This window comes from Podarcis raffonei, chromosome 17 (assembly GCF_027172205.1).
Source record: "Podarcis raffonei isolate rPodRaf1 chromosome 17, rPodRaf1.pri, whole genome shotgun sequence".
In the NCBI taxonomy this organism is placed as follows: Eukaryota; Metazoa; Chordata; class Lepidosauria; order Squamata; family Lacertidae; genus Podarcis; species Podarcis raffonei.
In genome coordinates, this window is record NC_070618.1 from 39,016,063 (window position 1) to 39,042,392 (window position 26,330).

Sequence of the window (26,330 nt, forward strand, 5' to 3'; positions counted from 1 at the left end):
ATGGCTGAACAGCCAGGGCACATACGACTTTTTATTGCTGTGAGACACCAGCAAGATCATCCTCTAATCATGTCACTTGCATCGTCCCCCACAATGTCCAAGCAGCAGATAGCGTATGACTGCAAGAGTTAGGTTTTATGTGAAGTGATTAGATTCAAACTATTCAGGAACTCATATATAAAGCAGTTCACAAGTATCTGAGCTTCCCTGCCACTAACAAATCAGAATGGCATTGGAGCCACTCCATGAATTCCCACCATGGCCCGCAACTGATGCTTCATAAATCAGACTATACAGAAAAATCAAATAGGATAAATAAGACCATTAGACATTTGTCTAGTGAGGGAGAGAGGCAAAGGTCTCCAGTGTGTCCTGTGCCATTCTAGAATGAAGCAGCTGCCCTTTGGCTTTTCTGATTCAGGCAGCAAAATGTTTCAGCATGCCAGCCCACCATGCAGATTCAGTTGGGCAGCTTGCTGGTGCTACAACTGACTGCTCCAATGCCAGCTCTGCATGCAGAGAGACCAGGGGAAATACAAGCAACTCTTAATCATGACTCTGGCCACCTGCAGCCCCTACAGACACCTCTTTGCCCTTGCTTTGACACACTTTAAAGGGGTCAGAAAGAGAGAATAAGCAACTGTCTGCACCATCCTATTTGGGATTTTGGCTTCCATATTCTTCCTTTGTGACTGTCTCATCTTCTCATCCTGGTAAAGGAGGAAGAGGAAGGCAGGCAGAATTCACAGCATACTGGGAACATGGAAAATAAAATGGTTTTTCTCCTTCTCCCTTGTCACAAACTGCCATATCCTAAGAGGCTGGCTGTTCAGCCTAATACCACATGAATCTAGCAAAACAAAAAACAGACCTCTGTCAGTACCAAGTACAAATTTGTAAGCCAAAAGGATACAGACAGGTTACAAATATATAAAATGTTTTATTTACTGTCTTCAAGAAAAAGGAGTACGTAGTGCGGAGACGTTTGCAGGGAGGGTCATAGGGATAAAAATCTACACAAATCCCCTCCTCCTACTGCCCTTCCAGTTTTGGGGTAGAAACTTTAATCTTCTACTCAAATAGACTCCATTGCCCCTGCCACCCCCCGCTTGAGCTGTGTTGTTAACTTGATGCCGTATTCCACCAGGAGCCCCTGGGTGCCACAGGGTTGGTAGTACCAGCTAAGGAATGTGCACCCCCCAAGGGATGGTGGGACCCTGTAAAACGCAAAGTGCCGTCAGCGCTGTGAGAACTTTAATCCTTCCATGTCACTCAAGTTCATCCCTCAAATTCATCACTCTCTTCGGGCTCACGAGGGGGTTCTGCAAGGTGATCTGGAGGAGGGAATAGAATTCATTAGAGATCCTTTATAGCGTACATGATCCCTCAGGCTACTGCCAGCACAGTGTGTTTGGCACCTACCCTCTAAAGCTAGAACACAGAAATTGTAATGGGGTGGGAGGAATTTGCCTGGCCTTGGCCATGCTCCATGGAACTGCCTTACATGCATGATTCTTGCTATAAGTGCCAAGGGGTTCTGGGCTGATTTCTCAGTCCTCATGCTATGGGAGGCAAAAGGGCCCACACCCTTAGAAAAAAATTGGGCCCCCCCCATTCAGTGGTAGAGTAATATTGCTTTGCATGTATGAATTTTCACATTCAATCTCCAGCATCTCCAGTTCACCACCCCACAATTATTATTATATATACATTTATGCCCTGCCTTTTTCACTGACAGGGATTCAAGGCAGCTTACAGATAAAATGAGATTGTATGTTGTTGACTACAACTCCCATCAGTCCCAGCAAGCAGTGCCAGTGGCCAGGGATGATGGAAGTCCAGCAGCACCTGAAGAGCCACAGGAGCCCCTCTGGGCACCTCTGAATTACAGGGTCTGAGGGAGGAGGGCAGGAACACTGCCAGGCATAGCAAACAGCACTAGGTTAGATTAGAGATACCAATGATAAAAAAGGTACTTTTTCTACATAATACACGTTTTATAGAAGTCTCTGCCACAAGATGTGATGATGGCTTTTAAAGGGGGATTAAACAAATTTATGAAGGACCACTATTTTAGTAACCATTAGTTACAATGACTAAACCGTATAGAACCTCACTACGCAATACGCTTCCCAAACCAGGTAGCGGAGGAGGCAACTTAGTGGGGGCAGACACCCCCTTCCTGCCCTCCTTGGCCACATTAACTCTTCTCATCTTCACATGAAATGCAGGCCGAGATGCAGACCCCAACCCTTCTAAAATAAAAAAGAAACTTCCTGGTCCACAACAGGAAGGCATGGCAAGCCCAGGGTGGCTGAGACCACATGAAACACAGGCTTTGTGTGACCCAAAACTACAGTCTGGGAAGAAGTAAGTGTGTGTGTGTGTGTGTGTGTCCCTTCTATCAAAGAAGGAGGCAGTTCTTGATCTGTTTCTGTGAGAAAAGAGAAGTCAAGCCTGAGGGTACTTGACCCAGAAGACTTTCTTTTTTGGTGCCATTTCGGCTGCACGCCCCCCACCCTCAGAAAAATGCAATTTCACCCTGAAGCCCTCTTGTGATTTGCTCCACTCTCAAGTGCAGTTGGCTATATTATATTAGCCTTTCCTAGGCTATTATATTCACCTATCCTAGCATCTGTGGGAACCTAAATTCTACACAGAAAAAATATGTCAATAGTAAAAATAAATAAATACTGCTTGACATATTATAATCAGTTTGAGAGATTGGTTTGAGGTATCTGAGATTTTAAAGGTTGGCATTTTTGACAAGGCATAGTTCAGCTGCAGGTGGGGACAGGGGGGAGGGAGAAGAGATAATGAAGAGCAGAAGCAGCTAAGGGGAGGCAGATATGACTGGAGGCCTTCAGAAGGGGGCTGCAAGCCATCTTGGATACAAACAGCAGACTTTGAACAAGGTGGGTTTTGTAATCTCTACTCTCATGAGGGCTAGATTTCAATGGGATTATGTCTGGATTCAATCCTGTCTGTTTCAGATTCTATGCACACATGTCCCTACACAAACATGACATCCAGTGCGCATGGCTCAGGCAAGAGTGCCCTTGCACCACACATATGTTCAACAAAGAGAGCTCAACGCCTGCTTAAGACTTTTCATTCTATTATGGAGGATGAGAGGGAGGTGCAAAAATATGCAGACAGAGTACTGGTGGGTGGGATGAGACGGAGGGGTGATGATGAATTGATCTGCCTTTTTGAACAAGTCTCTACCTAACCCAACAGGGTCATTTGGGAGACTGACTAGTGCCACCCTCCATCTGCAGAAGCAGCAGCGGGAAGGTTACCTTCCCCTGACACTGTAGAAGCAAGCACATCCAGGCTGCTAAGCTCTCCGTCGCGGTAGAGTGCCAGCCGTTCCATCATACGCCTCCTTGCTGGGTTGATGACGATCTGAGGGGCAGAGTCGCCTGCAGAGAGAAAGGAGCCAAGCACTGAGTGACAACTGGCCCAGATGTTAAGACCATCATCAGAGGCCCAACTCTGGGTGCCTCTACCTCCTGATGGGAGGCAGTTCTTGCCAAGGCAAAGGTCTTCTAAGTAGTGTTGCCACATTTATGGGACTCCCTTACTTATCTGTTTAGCTGGTGCTGACTAATGCTAATTGAAGAGTTTTATTTTCCCAGGATTTTTAAAAAGATGCCTATGGTTTTACTGCTGCTTTTAAACTCAAGTAAAGAGAAGGGAGTCCATGGATGGCAGTTTCTTAAAGGTGAAATGTTGAAAGCCCAAATGCAAACAGTTCCAACAAGAAAGAAAAGTGGGAGGCATCTATAGAACCAGTGTGGCTACATAAGGGACATGAGCTGAGAGTTAAGCAGGGCATGTATAAGAAATGGAAGAAAGGGGAAATTACAAAGGAGAAGTATACAGAAACAGCCAAGAGTAGCCAACAGCAGGGAGGTCAGATGGGCTAAAGCTCAGAATCAGCTTAGGCTTGCAAGACAGGCTAAAAATAATAAAAATAAAATGTTTCTTTGGCTGTACTTGAAGCAAGAGGAAGAGCAAGCAAGTAACGGGTCCTCTGCATGGAGTCCTCTATCGGGTGCCATGAGGTGACAGAGAGAGGACAGACCTACTCAACACCTACTTTGTCTCCATCTTCACCCAAAAGGAAAGCAGTGCCCAACCTGGTGATAACATAATAAGTGATGTAAGGAGGGAACTGCAGACAAAGATAGGAAAAGAGGTGGTAAGAGAACACCTAGCTTCATTAAATGAATTCAAATCTGTTAGGCCTGATGAACTGCACCCAAGGATACTAAAGGAGCTTGCGGATATTATCTTAGAGCCTCTGTCTATAATCTTTGAGAATTCTTGGAGAGCAGGTGAGGTCCCTGCAGTCTGGAGGTGGGAAAATGTTGACCCCCATCTTCAAAAAGGAGAAAAAAGATGATCCAAGTAACTACTGACCAGTGAGTATGACATCAATACCAGGAAAGGTCCTAGAATAGATTAATTAAATGGCTGGTCTGTGAGCACTTAGAAAAGGATGCTGTAATTACTTAGACTGAGCTTGGGGTTTATCAAAAACAAGTCATGCCAGACAAATCTTCTTTCTTTTACTGTGAAGAGTTACAAGCATGGTGAATCAGGGGAATGCTGCAGACGTAGTCTACCTTGATTTCAATAAGGCTTTTGACAAAATCCCCCACAATATTCTTGTGATGAAGCTGGTAAAATGTGTGTTGAACAAGGTAACTGTCAGGTGGATTTGTAGCTGGTTGACTGACCAAACCCAAAGAGTACTCATTAAGGGTTCCTTGTCATCCTGGAAAAAAGTTACAAGTGGGGTTCTATCCTGCGTCCATTGTTACACAACATCTTTATAAATGACTTAGATGAAGGAATTGAAGGGATGTTAATCAAATTTGCAGATGACACCAAACTGGGGGGGTAGCTAATGCTGCAAAAGACAGAATCAGAGTTCAAGATTACCTTAACAGATTGGGTAAAGGACCAAAACTAACAAAATGAATTTCAACATGGATAATGTTCTGCACTTAGGCAGAAAGAACCAGCTGCACAAATGTAAGATGAGGGACACATGGCTTACTAGTAGTACACGTGAAAAGAATCTAGGGGTCTTAATGGACCACAAGCTTAACAAGAGTCAACAGTGTGATGCAGCTGCAAAAAAGCAAAAGCTATGCTAGGCTGCATCAATAGAAGTAGAATGTCCAGATCAAGGAAAGTCATGGTACCACTCTATTCTGCCTTGGTCAGACCACACCTGGAATCCTGTGTCCAGTTCTGTGTGCCACAATTTAAGAAGGATGTTGACAAGCTGGAATGTGTGCAGAGGAGGGCAACCAAGATGATCAAGGGTCTGGAAACCATGAATGGTTAGAAGGAATGGTTGAAGATGCTGGGTAGGTTTAACCTGGGGAAAAAAGAGAGATGATAGCCATCTTCAAATATCTCAAGGGCTGTCACATGGAAGATGGAGCAAGCTTGTCTTCTCCTGCTCTGAAGGATAGGACTTGAACCAATGGCTTCAAGTTACAAGAAAGGAGATTTTGGCTTAATATCAGGAAGAACTTTCTGACACTGTTCAACGGACTCCCTTTCTGGCAGTGGAACAGACTCCCCCAGGAGCTGGTGGACTCTCCTTCCTTTTAAGTTTTTAGACAGAAGTTGAATGGCCATCTGTCATGGATGCTTCAACTGAGGTTCCTACATGGCAGAGGGTTGGACTAGATGACGCTGCAACTCTATGATTCTTTGTTGTTAGGTGTGTCTGCTATTTTGCTGTTATTTTGTTAGTCATACAGGAGGGCTTTTAACTTGGTGGTGGAAGCTGTCTTAAGAATCTTGTACTGAAAGAAAGTTATTTTTTTAGAAAAAGAGAGAAATAGACTAATGAAGTTAAAATCAAGAACAGGGCAGGAATTGTCAAATTCTAGTTGGTGGTGATACCACAGAAAAATCTGGTCTGAAATGTGGAAGGGTAGGGGAAAGAGATGTCAAAAAAGAAGCATGTTAACAGGTTTCAAAGAGGGTAGCCGAACATGCCATAGTTCTTCAGATGCAACTAAGAGGAACACTCTTCAGGCTACATTAGAATCTGCTTTTTATCACATCTTCATTGATGGGAAATGGCTCTTCAGGGTTTCAAATAGCAGCCTCTGTCAGGCCTACCTGGAGATGCCCTAGATTGCACCTGGGACCTCCTGCATGCAAAACAGTTTCCCTCAAACATTCTACCAAGTCAAGAATGCACTTTTGCAGGTAGTGGCCCATCTGTTTAATTTTATGATTTCTACGTCTGAAAGCAAGAAACCAACAAAGAAAGAAAGAAAAAGGAGGAAGGGCCTTCCAGTCTTGCAGAATTGGGTGTAATACACTTATCTGCACACCTGCTTTAGAATCAACTGTCCCCTATCCTGTACTATGGTCACAACCCCATTTAAATATAACTTTTGTCTTAGCATTGCTGTGTGTGCTTTATTCATCCCTTTCAGGCAAATTTGTAACTCTTGGAATGTTTTGGGACTACAATTCCCATCATCACTAGCTTACAGGACCAGTGGTCTGGGATGATGGGAATTGTAGTCCCAAACATCTGGAGGGCTGGAGTTTGCCTATGCCTGCCCTAGGGCTCAAAATAAAATGGTAAAGAAGAACTGTTCCGTTTGCACAAGGTTATGAGCTGATGTCATTTATCACAGCAGCTTACAGATAAAAATAAGAACTGCTAAAAACACAGAAAATTTAGAATTGGAATGTCACTGTTCTGTAACAGTTACTTAATATTTGGTTCAATTAAGTACAATGCTTGAAAAATGCTTGTTATTTGCCCATACATGTCCAGTCAGTTGGCCAATCCACCCTGAAGCGTGGGGGAGGGACTGAAGCAGCCTGCATTGCTTTACCTAGTTGGCCTGCAGAGATATTCCCTCTGGGCACACTTCTGTAGCTCAGGAGCCTCAGGCTGCCCTCCAGGCTTTCATCGCTCTCCTCAGGCTGGTTGAGAGGCCTGGAGGTGTAGGAATCCTCTTGTGGAGCGTGCAGCTGTCTCAGGGGTTGCAAAGTGGGAAAAGACTCTTTGCACAGCAGTAGCTGGAGCCTCTCTAGCTCTCGGTAGACCTTAAAGACAGGAGGAGGAGTAAGTTGGCAGGGTGGGGGGCTCAAATAAGAAGTCACAGTAATTTCCCAGAATACCCAGCAAGGAAAAAAAAAGTTGGGGGGCAACCCCCTTGCAGACAGAAAGTCACATTCTTTCCTTGGATCTATTTGTTCCTCCCCCATTGCTGGCCTTGACACTCAGGGCACTGCTAAGGCCCAAAGGACAGAAGGCAGTATATACAGTGCAGCCTCCCCCAGCCGGGACCCTCCAAATGGTTTTAGACTCCAGCTCCCATCAGCCCCAGCCCCAGATGCTGGGAACTGGAGTGCAACCTCATCTGCAGAGCATCAAGCTGGGAAACAGCAGAAACCACAGTACCAGTATAGAACCAACAGCTGTGGGTATAAAAGAAAATGCAAGGTACAGTAAATATGACAGCAGGTGAAGCAGGAGCCCCAAACACTTATTCGCTGTTCCTAGAGCACTGGCTGCCGCCTGCACTCCCCGTTACAGTGGATGTTAGACCTGTCAGGACTGATGGACAGAAGGACTTGTCCATAACGGCTTCCTGGGGCTGCAGCTCCTCTGTGGCACCTCGCCCCTGACCAGGCAAGCTGGGGATGGGGGGGGGGGATGGGAATCCAACAACCTCCGGAAGGCAGCAGGTTTCCTAGCCCTGCCCTGTGGAATAAGTATGTGTCTCCTCCCCCTCCCTTAATGCTTGTGGTTTCCCACCTATTTAAAATATTATGGCCCTGCTCACAGAAATGTGCAGGTAAGGAAGAAACACATATATTCCAATTCACAGACTAAAATTCAGCCAGGACTGGAAAGTATCTTTACTGGCTCAGCTCCAAGCTCACCAGTAGTTGGCACAGAGGGGACTCCCAACAATTATGAACAATGCCCAGGCTTTGACTTTTGAGAGTGGGATTCTGTAATTGTGGGGGCACAAATAATACATAAACACCCTTGCTTGCCCAAATGGCTTTGGTAAGAGGGTGAACACCACCAGTGTGAGTTTTCCTCACAGCAAACATGAAACATGGCTAACTATTATTGAGGACCTATTTGTAATGTCAAAGCAAGCTTTGCATATCCATCTTTTAGGACATTTATTGTGGGTCAAAATAGGCAGATGAAATATCACATTAAAAACTTGCAGACACCGAGTGGTTTTGCAAATTCTTCACCATAAGAGAGAGAAAAATATGTAACTGCAGGCTGCAATCTTTGACGCTTATATAGCTCTTGGCTGTAAGAGATCTGGCTCCAACTGCTTGACTTAAGTCCTTTCTAATGAATGGCTCCTCTGTTATGGACTGTTGAAAAACATCCCAACTGCTAAGAAGGTTTTAAAAATGAGCATAAAAGCTGTATGGAAAGATGGGGTTTAGAAAAAAAGGAAGCAGTGGACCAACAGTATGTAAATGTTGTGTCATCTGTGCGTGCGTTTATATAAAACCAAACACTACAGAGACAGAATAGCAAATAGTATGCAAGAGTAATGTGAACCTGAATGGGGAATGAACTTGGAAGTGAAACGCAAAAACACACAAAACCAGAACCACAGATTTACCCTGGTGTCCCACTTCTTTTTCCTATTTCACAGGTGGGTCCAAGGCAGGGATTTGTCCAATCCAAACCCAGCTTAGTTTACTTGAGCTCCCAGAGAAAAGACCTAGATCAGGGCTGGGGAACATTTGGCTCTCCAGTTGTTGGTGGACGACTTCTATCATTCCTGGGATCTGTAGTCCAGCAACAACCAGAGGGCCACAGGTTCTCCATCCTTGGCCAAAATGCTCCAGCTCCCTCCTTCATGCCACCTACCTCTGTCATTGGGGGCCGGTGCTTGGCCCTTGGGTGGAGGCACCGGCAAGCCAGGCTGCCCAGTGCTGTGCCCAGTTGTTCTGGACAGGGCCCGGCCCGCGGGTCTGCGTGCTTCTGGTACAGATGAGTGCCAAGCTGAGCAACTTGGGACAGGCTGGAAGAAGTTGTGGCCGAGGACAGCTGGGCTTCCTGCTCCTCTTCCTCCTCATTCAGAAGATCTTTCTGAAGGCAGAGAGAGGGATCATCCGTCGGAAAAAGAGGAGGTGGGAAAGCCAGCAAGGATGGAGCAGCATCAACACTGACTGTTCGGTGTCAGAAGGAAAACAAGCTGCACATTAATAAATGAGTGGCAGGCCAGGGGGGGGGGGAGAGAATAATTTCTCACCAAGTACTTGCTGTGTCCACGTGAATCCAGCTCCATAGATCGTCTCCCTGTCAAGATTTCCAACAGGACCTGGTAGGGGTGGGTTGGTGGGAGGAAAAGAAGCTGCACTTAAAATAAACCGGAATGCATAGCAAGGAAGGGAAAGAGAAACGGGGGTGGGGGGTTTCCCTTCTTTCCCCACATTCTAGCTTAGCCAACCAGACAGGATCAGGCACTCTGAGGATCGCATCCCTTGGGCTCACTTCCAATGCTCAATTTGTGTATTAAAATGGAAAGCCAGCAGCTTGTTGTCAACATGGGTCGGGCTGCAGGGCCAGTAGCATCAACTCTGCACACTGACTTGACCCCCTCAAGCCCCCCCCATCCTCCCCAGTATTATGAACAGGCAACTGAGACATGGTCAATCAATTCAATTTATTGTATACAGCCAGCGACAATTTTGTGCATGTCCAATGGAAGCGCGGCCACTGACGCGTGGGTCCTTTTGCACCCAGAAGAGGGCAGAATGGAAGTGGAACAAGCTTATGCGCACTCCTCTGATGCATGTGGGGGCCAGGAACAGAATCCCCACACAAAATAGTCACTGCCTGTATAGTCTAAGGCCTTCACGATGAACAACAGAGGGCAAAAGCAAGGCATTCCTCTAAAACCACACAACGCAAATCTATAAAACTCTACAGCATAAAAGTCTGCAACATAAAATTTAAAATTACAATGCATTAACATAACTGGAATAAAGCTTCTTAGCTGCCAGGGCAAATTTGGTTACCAGATGTGTAATTTGTAGATATTTATCAGCTAAGAGTTCAACTATCACTTCCGGGTGGTATCAATCTGAGAACCAATAAAAATAGGAGATAAAAATTCTCTGGGCAGCGTATATAAGGGGCAAATCAACAAATGGTGCAAGACATCCTCGACCTGATTACATCCATAAATGCGTTTCCATGCCACCTGAGGTATTCCAAGGTATCTCCCCTCCAAGGATGCTGAGGGCACCTGCTGAAACCGAAGCTCAACAAAGGCCCTATGCAATTGTGGGGAAGTCAGCATCCCAAGGTAGTGAGGCCTTGAATGGTTGTCCTTAATTTGAGGGTCCCAAACAGAATAACAGGCAGCGATTGTGGATGCTCTGGCTTGCTTGGCGATTTCAAGCCCTAAGCTTGTACTGACCCTTTTGTACCCAACCTCCTGTCCTTAGCTGCTCCAACCAGCTGAGCTTGGTGAGAATATGGTCCTCAAAGTCTATGCCAGAGCTAAGATAGGCTAGATCAATTCTGGCCGCTATTGAGGGGAGACCCAACTCAGCTCTCGGATGAGCCAACAGAGTCCCAGGAGGAAGCCCCAATACCTGCCTCATAAATTTCTTTTGTAGGACTTCTCGTTCAGATTTGACACCAGTTCATCAAATTTCAGCCCCATAAAGCATTGGTGCAGTATTCTTTGACACACAGATATTGAGGGCAGGATTTAAAAGCTGCATAGAGGGTCTTATATGGACTTTTGATAAATTTACAAATTAGCTTATACAATACATAAACTTGATCTACCCTTCCTAAATCCTGCTTGTTCATCATGAATGATGGCTTGATTACTGTCCCATTCTTGGATTTTATTTAATAAATAACCTAATTAGAATTTGGAGGCCACATCTAGCAGTCTAACAGGTCTATAGTTGTGAGAGTCTGAAAGGTCTCCTTTCTTGAAAATGGGAAGGACTATACTGGTACACCAGCCACCCTAAAGAGATGCTGCCAGTCGTGTTTATGCATGTAAATAGTTTTGCCAAAATTGGAGAGCAGCAACTTACGTCCAAAGAGAAAACCGCCGGAGGAATCATCTTCTCCTGGTGCTTTCCCAAGCCAGTTAGGGAGAGTTAAAGGGTTCTCTGTCTTGGAGGGTTTATATTCATTTTACTTCCAAAGATGGCACTAGAATGGGCAACTCAAATTTCAGGTATTATGGGGGTGGGAGTAAAGACCCAAAAAGCTTATCCACAGAGCCTCCTTGAATTAGGTTCCAAAATTTGGATTTGTTCCTCTCAATAGGAGCGAGACCCAAAGATTTTCAACTATTTTCATAATGTACCCTTTTTTCCTCCCTTAAGAATGTTTTATATTCTCGCCATTGCTGTTGTAGAAGAGAAACGGGCAAACTGAACTTGTCTTATTAGGACACTTCTTTTTTCTTGGACTTACAGTCCCTATCAAACCAACTCCACGTGCTTGGATGTTTCAGGGTGGGAAGTAGGAATCAGAAATGGTCTACATTCCCTGGTTATATCCTGATGTAGTGCACAAATATTCCAAGTCCTTTCTAGAGTTTGCTGGTGTAGCTTTTGAAGTTTGTCTGTGGTCATCATCTGTCTGATATTACAATCAATTTGATGGGTCCATTGCAGCCTTCTCTCAGCCTGGGAGTGGCCCACCATTTCAGACTCTGTCAAGGATCTTGAATGGTAATGCTGCATTTGAAGACGAGCCTAAAGTATAATCAGCAACACACACTCCCTTGTCTGATATGTAAATATAGCAACCCTTAGAAAGGTCAAGGGGTACTATTAAAACATACCAACTGATATTTGCAAATTAAAGAAAAATGTTCATGGCCTGATTTAGTTATGGCACTGAGACACTGGCAGGGCTCTCCCCTTCACACCCCTTAGTAGCTCACTTCCATTTTGCCTTGTCTCACACACAGGACAGACAAAGTGCATAGCAGGGAAGGAGTCTTCCCCAAAGGATGCGCTCTCTATGGGCTAGAGTGTGTTAGACGATCAAGTGGTCAAGGGGCACCCCCATCCCCCAAGTTGCCAATTCCTAGTTTGTACTTTCTGTCTCTGAATGAGCTAGATAGGTGAACAAGGGCATAGCTCCAACACATCCTATGACAGTTAAGTCCTTGTAAGTGTTCCTGCAAGATAACAAGCCTTCAAAGGGTCAGAATTTTCACCTAGCACTGAATTCTTGGAAAGAACAGCTTTCCAAACAAAGCATATTCTTTCCAACACGCCAAAAGAGGGAATTTTCCTAACTCGTCATATTCTCCCTGCGCCAACCTCCCCACACTCCTGAAGTCCTGGGATGGGTGCTCAAAAGGCAAAGAAGCTGCAGGCCCAGATGAAATACGTGTGTGTGTGTGTGTGTGTGTGTGTGTGTGTGAGAGAGAGAGAGAGAGAGAGAGAGAGAGAGAGAGAGAGAGAGAGAGCGCTTTGCGAGTAATCCCTTTATAAATGAAAAGTGATATATCGATTTTTTAAATAATAAAATCTCATTTTAGAAGTAGACGGAATGGACGGGAAGGAAAGTGTCCTGTCTTCATGGTGCAGTCTTTGCTAAGCCCCTCTCCCCTCCCCATGTTACTCACCACACCAAAGCTGAAAACATCAATAGCAGTAGAAAGCATCCCCGTCCGGACGTACTCAGGGGGCAGGTAAGCCAGCGTGCCCCGCACAGTCTGCGTCCGGCCCAGAGAGCTGCTCAATCCTCCCTGCTTTGGTCGGCGGCTAAAACGTGCCAGCCCAAAGTCAGCCAGTCGGGGGGTGAGTGCCGCATCCAACAAGATGTTAGAGCTGCAAGTGGCAGGGAGAAATAAAGGGTTTACAACAGGCCACTATACACAGCCTCTCACATTCCATTCTCCAAAATAAGCCTCATCAAAATTTCCTGTGTGTACCAATTACATTTTGAGCAGCATACGTTCTTCATCTTGTTGCTATGAATTTTGTTCCAGTCGTCCACATTGTGAGCCCAGAAAAAAAGAAATCAATCCCAGTCCAGTCCATTTTGCACTGCCCATTCTGCTCCAGCTACTCATTCAGAAGAAGCATGGGGTAAGACAAAGCACCAAAGTGCTGCGCTCTGACCACTTATACTTTAATCCAGCAACTCCTCTGGCTACTGAGATTTCACCAGGCACTGCAAACACACCTTTAAGTATATATTTACAATCCTAAAAGGACCAGAAGCTTGCTTTATGAAAAACAAAAAATGAGATCTCTGGGAAGCTGAATTCTGGGCTCAACATCACATTCTGTGCTTTTTCTGGAATCATAGCCCCAACTCTGCTTTTAATGGAGATTTGTAACATTTCCACACACACCCAAAAAATAGAACTTTAAGAGATACAGCTTTTGGGTTTTTTTTACTGGGGCAGGTATGTTCCAAAAAACAGCAGAGTTCTCTTGTGCTTGCTGAAGACAGGAAACCGCAGTGTGTTGGGAAAGGCATGAAGATTTGTGGATGGTGAGCAGATTGTTTTCGATTACAAAAGCTACAGATTTCAGAAGCTTGGCTATTCTACCCGTTGAAATGACCTTGACCTGCTTCTACTGTCTGCACCCTGCTAATTATTAAAGGCCCATCACAATAGCACACAACAGCACTACCGATATGGAAGAATTTCTACTTAGTGCCTTTCCCATTACAGACCTCTCCTTTGCAAAGGATGTGTCCAGAGTTTTTAATACACTTTTATATGCTAAAAACAAGAAAACTGGAATTCTGCACTCAGGCAACCCAAATTCTGCAACCTGCTTGAATTATGCAGATTTAGTAAGTTACCTAATTTCTCTAACTCCGAGTAATTTATTCTGGCTTTGTTAATCATAGAGAGGGACAACTAGTGAAGCAGAGCACCCAAACCCCACCATTGGGAAATCTCATGCACAGACCCTTCTGGCTGCTTCCTTTTCAGCAGACTTGGCTCACACTTTTCAAAAAATAAATAAAAAATATGGGGTTTTTAGAAAGCAAAGTTCTGCAATGAATTTCCTTGTGGAATCGCAGCACGTGTGCCAACACATGTCTTGTGATGACTCCCTCCTCCCCAAGTCAAAGCAGAAGATGTGAAAAGCAGAACTCTTCCTTCTCATGCACAAAGCAACAATCCTCCAGTTTGGTTTAAAATCATGCCCCATTTTCATCTGTTCACAGCCTGGGGGACAAACTCTCCTCCTCTCTCACCTCTTGACATCACCATGAATAAGGCTAGGAGAATCGCTGTGCAGGAATTGAATGGCTCTGGCAGTGCCCACTGCTATATGCAGCCGCTGGGCCCAGGAGAGGCAGGGACCACTCTGAAAAACAAAAATCAAAACAGTAACAGATCAGCAAATGATGCCACCTTCTGAAGAACCCCTGGATAAAATACTGAGAAGAAGAATAGAAGTTCAGGTGAGTACCTGTCTGCGCAAGTGGTCCTCCAAGGAGCCCTGAGGTAGGAAGACGTAGACAAGGCAGAAATGCCCCTGCTCAGCACAGTAACCAGCAAACTCCACAATGTTGGGATGGCGGAACCTGGGATACACAAGGGGCAGCGTTAAGCAGAAGCAGCTCAAGCTCCTCCCTATGTCCCACCAACAAACAAACAGCAAGCCTCATGCACAATCCCTGTTCCTGAAACCCCACCCAATAACCTTCCAATTCATAGTTTTCAGGTCTCACCGGGAAAGTTTTTCCACCTCTGTGACAAAGCTGTTCTTTATTACAGTCCAATCCAATTCTGCTTCCTGTCAGTCAGATTAGAGGGGGGGGGGGTGAGAATAGATAAAGATGATCAGTATCACCACTAGGAGCACACCTTCCTTCAGAAGAACTGGCAAGGCCACACTGGGAGGCTGAAATCAAAGCATGTGGGGTGGGAATGAAAGAGGACTGAGGTGGCTCCCTTCCAACCCCCCCACAACCAAGCACAGACACAAGGAGATGAGGAGTCACCCCCCCAAGGGTCCCACGAGCTCTGCTGCCAGGGCACTCCAAAGACTCAAGCTGCTAGAAGGTCCTTCAGTCAGAAATGCTGGGAATTTGAGCTGAGACCTTACATGAGCAAAGCGAATGCTAACTGATTCATCCTTCCATTGACCAGATGGAAGAGAGGCAGGAAGGCTGTGGAAGGCAGCCCCTCCCAACCTAGTGTCCTCCATATGCCGTTGGGCTACAGCTTCCACCCGCCCCATCCAGTGTGGACAGGAGTCAAGGGAGTTCAAAACATCAGGAGGATACCAGGATGGTGGAAGGGAATGCAAAGTAAAATGGTCAGGCCCCCAGCCCAGTACTCTTTGGTTATACCTCTTTGAGCCGTTTGACAGCATAGACAGTGTTGCGCAGTCGGGCTTGGTAGACGCAGCCAAAGCCACCTTCTCCAATTTTCAGGGTCTCTGAGAAGTCTCCTGTGGCTTCACGCAGCTCCTTCAGCTGCCACTCAAAGGGGCAGGCAGGGGACAGAGAGTCAAGGCTCTGGAATTGGGAAGACAGAGAGGAATGAGCTTGAAAAGGGCAGCAGCCCACCTCAACATGTGCTCCTCAAGACAGTCAAGTTCCATTAGCTGCATGGAAGGAGGGCTTCAGATTCCAGCTCCTTGAGGTCTTGCTGCTGGCAGTGAGTTGCTGGAGAGAAGCAATTATCCAGGATCAGCCAGAAGTGACAATGCTGAAAGGATGCAGAAAGAGAAAGGAAGGGTGCAGAGTACAAGCAGGAGGGGGGTCAGAAGAGGGCTTAAACAGTAAGGGGAAAGAAAAAGCCACCATCCCAAAAAATGGCAGGAGGGACGGCAGGTACACAATGGGGAACTAAGCAGTACAAAAATATGACTGAGGAAGAAACAGGTACTTATTTATTGAATTTGTATCTTGACTTTCCAAAGGAGCCCAGGCAGCCCCATAACTGTGACAGACACTACCTGCTTTTACATATCTCGTAAAAGAATATGCGTGTTACAAACCATGAGGACTAGAAGTATTAACAGTAGACAAATGCTCAAGGGCTAGATACTTAGTTCCATCATTCAGTAGCCCAGCCTACACCACCCTGGCCACCAGGCAGCTTTCCTTATGTTTTCCTGCACATCTAATTCCCACCATCCAACCCCCCTCACCACATACACAGTCAGAGCCCAACTGTTCCATCAGGCAGCAGCAGAATTAGGTCCATACCTGTTCATCAAGGCGGGTGGGAGGCAAAGGTGGGTTTCTCTGGCCGACACTGTTAAGGTGGCTGCTGGAAGGGGGGCCTGGCAGAGATAGCGGAGGACAGGAGGGCTCTGTTTGCAGGGGGAAGAAGTGGGAATGAATGCCGTTATAGCTGGGGTACAAAAATGGGTCCTCCCCCAGTTTCCAGCCCCCTCAATGATGTTTGCTGAAGGTGGTGGAAGCAAGAGTGGGAAACACAGAACGTTTTGAAAAGCTGCAGGAGATACAGGAAAGACTGGGAGAATCACCACTTTTCTTCAGCACTGCTTAAGAAGTTACATGAAAGGAAATTCTACCACCTGTATAAACTGAAATTAGTGACAGAGCTGCGGGTTCCGACAGACATCTAGACTGCTCTAGATGGCACAGAGCCTGCAGAAGGAAGTGACAGGCAACTGGGTGGGCACAGAATGCAACATCCCAAGAACCTCTACTTTCATTTTAAAATTACGTTTCTAGCCTTCACAACATACAAGCAAACTTGAAAAGTGCGCAGGCAATGCTTGATGAAATTTCAAAAGCTAGTTTTATGTGTGGATGCACACAGACTCTCCAGTGCCTTCAACGCCCTTTGTGCATGGTCCTTGGTCTTTCCTGTGACTGGTAGAAGCAGCGAGAGAGGCAAAATGTGCACAGTTTATTCCAGATGCAGAACTCAGCTTTCCTTGGTGCATAATTTTGGGCAGTCTTGGCATAGAATTTGAATCTTCCTTTAGCACATGGTTCACAGAGCCCTGGTATCTTACTTGTGTACGAAGCAGCTCATGCTGAACACGTATCCAAGTGGGTCCTGTATACCTTTAAAAATAGGGCACGGAAATAATTATCTCCCCTATCAGTCTCAAAAGATCAACTCACTACCTTAACTCTGCACCACATTCATACACAGCTTGCAAAAATAACCGTTCCATTTTTTCTGGCTCCCAACAGGGTCAGCATGGAGCATTTTGGTGCTTCAACCTAAACAAATCCAGATGGCATACCACTGGCCTCCTCTGAAAAGATGCTTTTTCCATAGTCCCTGTTCTATTCTGCAGCTACATAGGAAAAATTCTCAGTGGATTATGCCCCATGGCATAATCCACTGAGAATCCACTGCCCCAAGTCTTCTCGCCTCTCAATGGAAACAGGGTCTGTGGTTGCATGATTCTGTCCCTTACAAGTGTGTGTGTGTGTGTGTGTGTGTGTGTGTGTGTGTTTAGTGAAATCTCCCCACCTCTTTTCTCCACAGGGAACAAAAGAGCAAACTGGGAAATGTGAACACAGCATTAGCCAGAGAAGAGTAAGTTAAGCTGCCTCTTTCTCCTCTGCCTACTGCTCTCCTGCAATGGGTTAGGTTTCCCCCCGTGATTCCAGCCATCCCTGAATGCTTTTCCTTTTGAAAAAGAAAGGGAGAAGTCAAATACATGCAATATATGTAATATATACGTGTAATATAGATACACTAGTCCAAATCAAAATTTAACTCTCTTACAGCTTTTGTTACCTATTTCTTTGAGCTAGTTGGGGAGAATTTCAGTTTTATTATGGGTGGTGGTGGTTACAAGGAAGAGCTCATATTTTAGTACAGTATTTCTAACTCATAATCCACCCTGAACCTTCAGGATGCTATTTCTGTATGAATGGCTTGGCCTTCAGACACACCTGCATGTCCCACCTTAAGCAGCAAATGCTTCACAGGCAGAACTTGTCCACATTCTTTTGGTAAAGACAGAACTGTGTGCCTCTTTCATACTACAAAAATGGGGAAGGCAGGGGCAAGGAAAAGGAAAGAGGCAGCAAATAGAGATAAGTATGCTTTTTAAAAATAATAATCAACCAATAAATTCAGATTGACTCCCTACTCTGAAAACTGTAGTTGCTGTGTAGGAAAATAAGGTACTGGCTATTAGATATTAGTACTCTGCTTGCCAATGCCAGAGTCAAAAATGATCTGCTTATGAATGAGATCTCAGAAAATACTTTTATCTAGAACTCTTTTGCCTTGGGGAAGGCCCACCACATATCCCAGTAGGTTCCAGTATCCTGGCACCCCCTCCAACGTAAGGGGGAAGCTGCCCTGTGTACAAAAGAAACTAATTGTGGTGTTGTGAACCAGCAACATACTATTTTCCAGGGGGAGTTTATTGATTTGAGCTGAAAGAGGTCCATATTGCACCTTGGACCAGTGCTTTATCCAATCTTATTCTTCTATCTGAACTCCCCAGTTTTGTTCCCGCCAGGACCTATGAGTTTGATTTGAAGGAAAAGTAGGATTTTGAATATGTTTTCACTTCCCCTCCCAGCAAAAACACTACAGGTGGCTTACAAGAATACTCAGGACATCAAGTCACCCCTTTGTTTGATGTGATGTGTGGAGAGATTAAGGCTGAAGGGCTGAGGAAAATTTTAAGTTTCCACTTTGACCCTGTAGTGAAGTTAGGAGATTTTTGTTAGCCAAATTTTGGTCAAGCTGAGAGAAGCATTGTGGGAGAACCAAAGGCCAGAGGATTTATGGGAAATGTGTCCTTGTTGCTTTAAACTGTAGACTAACTGACTCTGGGAGTGTGAATACGTTATCTCATGCATATGCAGGAAGGAAAACTTCCAGTAGATTAGTGGTGTTTTAACACCTGGTATCTAAGATGCTGCCTGTGTGTGAATGAGCCATCAACCCTAATCTCCGCAGGAATGTGTATCTGGTGGTCTTTGAGAATTTGGGAGGAATCCTTTGATCCCAAGGTCTTCTGTCAGGCTTACCACCATGCTGACAGTCGCCTTGCTACATTCATATGCGTGTTCTTTGTGATGAAGAATTCCTATGGTCTTCCTGAGATGTGGATTCAGCCAAGAACTTTATGAACTGCCTTAACTTTTCTTGTGTTCTCGTGTTTTTTTTTTGTAAGTACGTTTAGCTAGCGATGCTTTACATTGTTTTTATTTTCCTGTCTGAAACTACTGTAAGAGATGTGCCTACTTTTAAGTATGTTTAATCTTGTTTTTTAAATAAAATTTTTAAAAGGCTTTTCCTATTTTGTTCTGTGTGCCTTTCTGGGGAAAGTCTGAATCCAAAGTCTGACCACTTAGCCTCCTACTGAACCTGTTGAATTTCTGCCTGCAATTTGTGGTAAAGCAATGCAGAGTGGGGCAGCCGGCAACAAGGAAGAGTAACCTTCTCCCTTGGGTTAATCTTCTGGGCTATCCCCGGACAAGGGAGTGGGGGCAGCAACTCCCCCTTCTGTTGTGTTTTGTCCTGAAAAGTAAATGCTGTGGCACCACCTTACCTCTCTTAGCCGGGTCCCGCTAGATTGTAGGACAGGTGAGGAGGGTGGGTGTGACCCAGCATTACTACAGACCCTTCCTCCCCTCCAGCATAATTGTGGCACTACAAAATTGAAGATCCTTCTCTAGGGCCATAGATGACTTCTAGACAGGGGAGTTTTCATATTTTGCATAGTTCTGGCTTGCCTATTTCAAGAAGAAAATCTTACTAAATGAGAAAAAGTACAAAAATGAGCAACAAGAATAATCAAGGGGCTGTAAAACCCCCAGGATAAAAGGCTAAAGGCCCAATCCCCCCCCCCGTGAACTACAAAGCAGGAGCCCCCTTCTACTGCAATGCAAAGTATAACGTTAAGAACCACGGAAAGGGAATTTCATTGCTTCTCATACATTGCTAGAACCTGAAGTCCCTTTTTTTCCTCTGGGGATTCCCAACTGAGAGCAGTGAATTGAACTTGATGCTGTTCTGAATAGCCCAGCCCCAGCAGTGGGGATACATATGCTCTCTTGTAAAAGAGAGTGTACACCAAGAAACCAAATTCTGCAGCCTACATAAACTGTGCATATTAAGCATGCGTGCACATTATTTTCCTTTCTGCGTAATCTTGCTTCTGATGGCCAAGGAAGGAGCCAAGAGATACACCCTCCACCCCACAAAACAGGACCCCTCCTCAGCCTACCCCACCCCTTCCACACAGCATTTCATCAGGCACACTCTCAGGCCCAGAGTCATTACTTTAAAGGCTAGAAACATATGTAGGTTCAAGTGAAATGAGAAGCTCTTGGAAAGCCATATTCAACAGCCACCACCAGTTCCTGTACTTGAAAAGCATCATCACAGAACTGCAGAATGCACACAGTTCTGGCAAGGAAATTAAAAAAGCACAAACCATTTCCAATATGCCCCACCTCCTTTCATGGCCCAGAAGTCCCATAATGAGATGCTATGTTGGGAAAGGAGAGGCTTTACATCAGAGGCAACTAATGTGCTACTCTCCAGATGGGAGCTGCAGCCCACGTCCCATCAAAGTCAAGGGTGGTGGGACAACATCTGGAGGAAACCATATTGGCTACCACTTATTTGCAGTCTGGAACACAGTCAGCATTTCAGACCACAGGGGTGAGGAGGAGGTCATTAAGCATTTCCACTAGAGCCCTGGACTTCAACTGGTGGGCCAGGACCCACCAGTGGGTCACAGCCTGATCCAAGGTGGGACACAACAGGAGCACTGCCACCATACAAGTATATTGTGAAAGATTAAGAAATGCATGTTTGGGTTAAACGTGGGGCCTGGGTCTGAAAAGGTTGAAGATGCCTGCATCAGAGGAGAAAAGCAGATTATACACCTTTACTATCCTCAATAAATAAAGGCTTCCCCTAGCCATGGCATGCATTTTTACCTGGTGCAGGTGAGGGAGCTTGTTTGTGGGGCTCCCAAATTGATTCCCTGGCCCTGCTGCTGCCGTGGCTACCAGGATCTGGGGCAGGCGCAGCAGGTGGGGGCTCCGGTAGGGAAGGCGGTGGCTCAGGGGAGGCATATGGAAAATGAGAAGACAATGCACTGGGCTTCGCAGGTGGTGGTGGTGGATGCCCTAGAAAAAGAAGTGAGAAAAGATGCTAGACAGCCTCCAAAAACAGGAACTGTCACCATGTTGCCTTCCTTGGATTTCTCAGCCTGAGTGTCCTGTCTGCCTCCTCATGTCCCAGCACTTGTGCAATAGCGGGAGGAGAAAAAGTGTCCTGCAGCAGGCAGGATTAATATCAACACACAAGCAATCAATGCAGGAACATCTTGACAAGTATTGACAACACACCCCGGTCAATGGTTTGGGTAATGGGAGTTGCAGGTTAGCATCAGTCACCACTTTGAAAACCTCCCAGACTTATCCATGCAAAGGCTAAGGCAAAAGCCATGTTTAAAGACGTGGATGTTAACCGTTGGCTAGGACACTGGACCTGGAAGTCTAAACTAAACCCAGCCCAGGTACAGATATTCTGGTGACCCCTGGCAAATCACACACTCTCAGCTTCAAATGGCAACTGGTGCCCTGTATCCCAAAGATGTTGCAGGACAGATTTTCAAAATGTAGCACTTCAAAAGCTCTGTCTCTTCTTTGTTTTCTTCTCTTTTTATTTGGCATCCTCTGCTCAGAGTCCAGGGATTGTTTACTCATGGCGGTGGTGGATGGTTGATGGAGGACCCTGGGTGGGAGGGAGCGAAATGCTGGTCTCCCAGGACAAGAGGCTGGGAGGAGAAGGATCGAAGGTGGGAGCCAGGAGGGGCCTACTACCTTCTGTGGGCGGTGAGGGAGGACTCCATATTCTATTAGTATTTTTGGTAGTGGTTTTTGTTTTTTATTTGCATTACTTTTCTAAATCCTTTTGTATTTTTAAAAATGTAGCACTTCAAAAGCTGTATGATGATGAACCAAGATCTATAAAAGCCTCCAGGTGGGGCTTTTACTGCATCCGCATCCACCTTACAAAATGCCCTTCTGCCCCAAAAGTTCTGTAGGAAATACCATGTACCTCCTTTCACCAGTAGGTGGAACCCTATCATTTCTTACAAGATTTACCAACTATTGGCTGTTGGGATTTTCAGGTTTTTTTAAAAATAGGACTTTTCACATTTCACTCTTTACACTTCAAAGAGCAATATTTCAAGTTTTTAGCCTAGTTTATGTTGCACTTTATAAGTTGCTTTGTATACAGTTCCTTTTTAGAAAAGCAACTAATAATTGCAAAAGTTTTATAATCCGCTTTTCAACAAAACGGTCTCTAAGCAGGATACAGGAAAGTCATAACACACACTTGCACAACAAATGCAGCAGGAGAAACAAGATATTTAATTTTGAGCCTTTTAAACAAGTATTTGAGCCTTAAAAAGTTTTAAATGCCCATCCAAATGCACCTGGGTAAGAACAATTCCTTTTTTTAAAATTCTAAACATGTGGGGCAATTGCTAGGTGTCATGATGGAAAGGAGTTTGATAAGCAAGAATAGTCATGAGCTGAGAATATAAACAGCAGGATTCTGGGACTGGGGCTGCAGGCACTACAGAAGGGGTGGATGGGGGAGGGGGAAAAGAAGAAGGGATGTTCCACCCCCTTCCTAATTGTAAACAGGCTGGAAAAGGGTTGCTTGTTCTCATGGCTTTAATTGCTCCAGATATACCAATCAATAAACTGAACTAGAAGAGGGAAGGCAGGGAAGGCTCATGATGGGCTCACATGAAGTGATGACATCACGTGGCAGATAGAGCTCCAAGTCATCAAGGATCTGCAGCAAGTCACCGACAGAGGCATTGCGATTCATCCAGGCCCACATAAGATGCTGTGTCCGCCCATCCATCTTCTCATACAGGCGCAGCTCCACCTGATCTCGTACAATCCTGGAAGCTGAGGTACAAGAGAGCAAGGAAGAAAGGCCAGTTATGGCTGAAGTATCTGCTGTCGGGAGGCAATACCAATATTTTCTGCCATGAGAACAAGCTTATTATCCATGTGCTATATTACAATTCTGTTCTACTCAGATTTCAACAAGGCACAGCAATATTTGTCTGCATTTTGCATCCACTTAACCTTCTATCCCTGTTATAAGCAACTCCTCAAACCTATACTCTTAAGACATCTATACCTGGATACCGCCTTTTGATTCAAGATAAGGATAGGCAACACGACTAAATCCAATCTCAGGAGCTTTGAAAATTTAGCTTCAAGCCCACCTCCAATTCCCTTATGAACTTTAGCAGTTTATCTTTAGGGAAAATGCCTTTTCTTCCCCCACCCCCACCTTCAACAGCACAGGAAGTCAGACTATGGGGCACAGAATCATTTGACTTTCAGCAGCAATCTATTGGGCTCATGCAGAGGTCTCTCTCACAACCTATTTACCTGCTCCTGTTTTAGCTATAAAGTTGGGATGTGCTGGATACTGCTGGTTTTGCAGACGGACCAAGGGCTCTGAGTAATCAGGTTTGACCAAGGCTACCCCAATCACAGTAGGCCATATAGAACAGCCAAATCAATTTCAGATGTGGTTCTGCTCTCCCACACCCATTTTCTACATTTATATTGGTTGCCACCACCATTTTGTCAAGCAAATTTTCCAAACAGTAAGAAAAAATACTCTTATTCCCAGGAGGTGTCCAAACAGTAAGGAAGTGTCCAGCCTGAAACTGGAAGCTATACCACATTTATCTCAGCTCCCATGTTTGTGGTCACTACTTCAGCTGCACTCAGTGCTATTTTTCTGGGAAAAGAGGTGCTGGAACTCACCATGAACACCTCCCTGGTTCTCTTAGAATGGCAATGGCACCGCCTGAGAGGTGCCAGAACCCAAATGAGAGGTGCCGGAACTGAGATCCAGAGCGTTCCAGCTGAAAAAAAGCCCTGGCTGCACTGAAGGTCAAAAGCACCCAGACAACTGTAAACTGGTTTCAGTATTAAAAATTCCATGGCAGAGAGAGGTTATAGTTGGAAACAAAAGAGATTGGGGGGGATCATAAAAGAAGGAATAGAAAAAGATTTCATAACATTTTTACCCCACAGCTTAGCTGAGTTACAAGAAGTTTAAGGTTATATTGTTCAAAGCTTTTAAACAGAAACCAAAGAGGCTTCTGAGTCAGGTATCATCTCAGCATCTAGGTGAAGGCCACACCCCCACCTCCATTCAATGTGAATGTAGACAGAGCCCCGGTCAGCACGATTAAAACATCAAAACCATGTGATAACCTGTGGAGAAACACCAGTTGTGTGAACCAGCGCTTCCACAGGGAGGGTGGGGTGAGCTGTTGCATTGCAGGCGGGTTGGACTAGATGACTCTTCATTCCCTTCCAACGTCTATGATTCTAATGCCTGCCTCTGCATCTGAGATCCCGCAAATAACGGTGGTGGCCTGGACAGTCACCACATGGAAACCCTGGTTCATTCAAGGGGTGCTTCAGCCCACATGCCAAAGGGCTGCAAATATGCCAGGGAATATGCCTGGCCTCAAAGGGTGGTTGTTTTTAAGCAGTTTCCTGTGAAAAGTCACATTTAGTTCTGTTATGAAAAAATACCTAGAAAGCTGGCAATTATTATTATCAATAATATTAGCAGCTCTCCCACATAATGCCGAACCAGCTGTGTTATGATTTTTTTCAACCCACTTGAAGTGCATGCACCCAGAGAAGCAGACTGCCGCCCACAAGTTTGGGCCTCAGTCAGTAACCTATAAAGGGACCACCCACAGCACTGTGTTGTTTTTTACAGCCAATATGCGAACAGAGCCTTTATACAAAAAGGCAAGTTGAGGCAGCCGATTCAAATGGCACATTTGGAGTGCTATTAAAGGCGTCATGGGGAGCAGGCAAATCTGACCCATGAGAGACTCCCCACTGGGATAGCCTCCTGGGCAAGCATTAACCGAGGATGCAGGCATGTCTGCCTCGCTTGGATCTCCTTTAGCCACCAAAACACAATGGGCTGACCCAGATAACACAGCTGCCCTTCAGTAATTTTATTTCAAAACTTTATTTGAGCTGGCCCGGTGCAGGCAGCACACGCTTGATGTAAGTGAAGACTCTGGTGTTTGCTTGTAGCCATTCTAGCCAAAGGCTTCTTCCATCCTGGGAGCCCTTACTATGCCAAACCAGATCCACCTTCCCAGTCAGTAGCTTCCCAAGCAGCTGCTTTTTGTACTCCTCGCTGGTGAAGGTGGGGATGAACTTCTAACCTTACACAAGATCCTCCCTGCACCTCAACAGCTCCCTCCATCCTCCTACCGCCATCAGTGCTGGCATGGACCGCAAACTGATCCAGAACAATTTCTGCCCTGCGAAACAGAGCCCTTCCAGCTGTAGAGAAGGTTTTGTGCAGATCACCAGCAAATTATTTTCGTAGAGGGCCACTTTGAAGAGGGGTTGGAGGATGATGGGCCAGTCACCTTCAACATCTCCAAATGGGCTGCCAGAAAGTCCCACGGCCACAGCGGCTGCTCCTTCCACACCCCCCTTTTGCCACCTGGAGGCCAGATTTCCCCCCGGACCTCTAGCCTTTGATCTTCAGGTTGTGCGAAGCAAGAGCAATGGAAGACGCCCCTTTTGAGCTGCCTGTTCTTCGATGTCTGGCAGCTGGCCGAGTTTCACAGTCGGCAGAGACCCCCAGGGTCATCTAGTCCAACCCACCGCCATTCAGGGATCTCAACGCAAACGGCGCTGTGTTCGATCAGACTAAGGGCAGAAGTGTAATACGTAGCTGAATAAACAGCAACAGCAACGCCAAGCGCATCTCGACCGGCCAGCATTTCCCCCGAGGCAGCCACGGAAGGAGCGCTGCTCCGGACCGGGGAGGAAGAAACCCGCCGCCGCCTCCTCCTCGTCGGAAGAGGGCCTGTCTCCCTCCCTCCCTCCCGCCCTCCCTCCGGCTCACCGAAGCGCTCCCACTCGGCTCTCCCCAGCGCGTCCATGACTTCGTGGAACTTGCACATGACGGCGGCGGGCAGCTCGTAGAGGAAGCGCGACGCCCCGGGAGCAGCCATGGCCCCCCGGCCCCGACTGCCACTCTCGCCCTCCGCGCCCCGGGCCAGGCCATAGGAGAGCCGGGGCCGGGCAAGGACGGAGCAGGAGGAGGAGGAGGAGAGGCCGGCCGCGGAAAAGGGGCCACTTCCCCTTTAAATGCCGCTCCGGGCGGGGGAGGGAAGCGGCCCTCCGCGCGCCGCTCTGCGCCTGCGCCAGAGGCCTCGGAGAAGAGCGCTTCGCCGGACTCGGACGAGGCGGAGCCACGTCGAGCGCCACCCAAGCCGGCGTCTCTATAGCAACG

The 26,330-nt window shown here is 46.1% G+C and overlaps 1 protein-coding gene across 2 annotated transcripts; it reads right to left on the bottom strand.

Annotated features, from left to right (window-relative positions):
- Positions 1–920: 920 nt before the first annotated feature.
- Positions 921–26,108, bottom strand: IRAK1 (interleukin 1 receptor associated kinase 1). 2 transcript variants are annotated; one of them, XM_053370521.1, is made up of 14 exons: positions 25,941–26,108; positions 22,760–22,927; positions 20,930–21,121; positions 16,232–16,338; positions 15,368–15,535; positions 14,744–14,808; positions 14,482–14,596; positions 14,264–14,376; positions 12,666–12,870; positions 9,300–9,368; positions 8,915–9,136; positions 6,891–7,104; positions 3,303–3,425; positions 921–1,334 (listed from the first exon to the last, which is right to left on the bottom strand). In XM_053370521.1, the coding sequence occupies exons 1-14, from the start codon at positions 26,047–26,049 to the stop codon at positions 1,279–1,281; spliced, it is 1,926 nt and encodes a 641-aa protein (XP_053226496.1). In that variant the 5' UTR covers positions 26,050–26,108; the 3' UTR covers positions 921–1,278. The 2 variants fall into 2 exon arrangements, with proteins under 2 accessions (XP_053226496.1, XP_053226497.1); XM_053370522.1 differs by lacking the exon at positions 3,303–3,425.
- Positions 26,109–26,330: the final 222 nt, after the last annotated feature.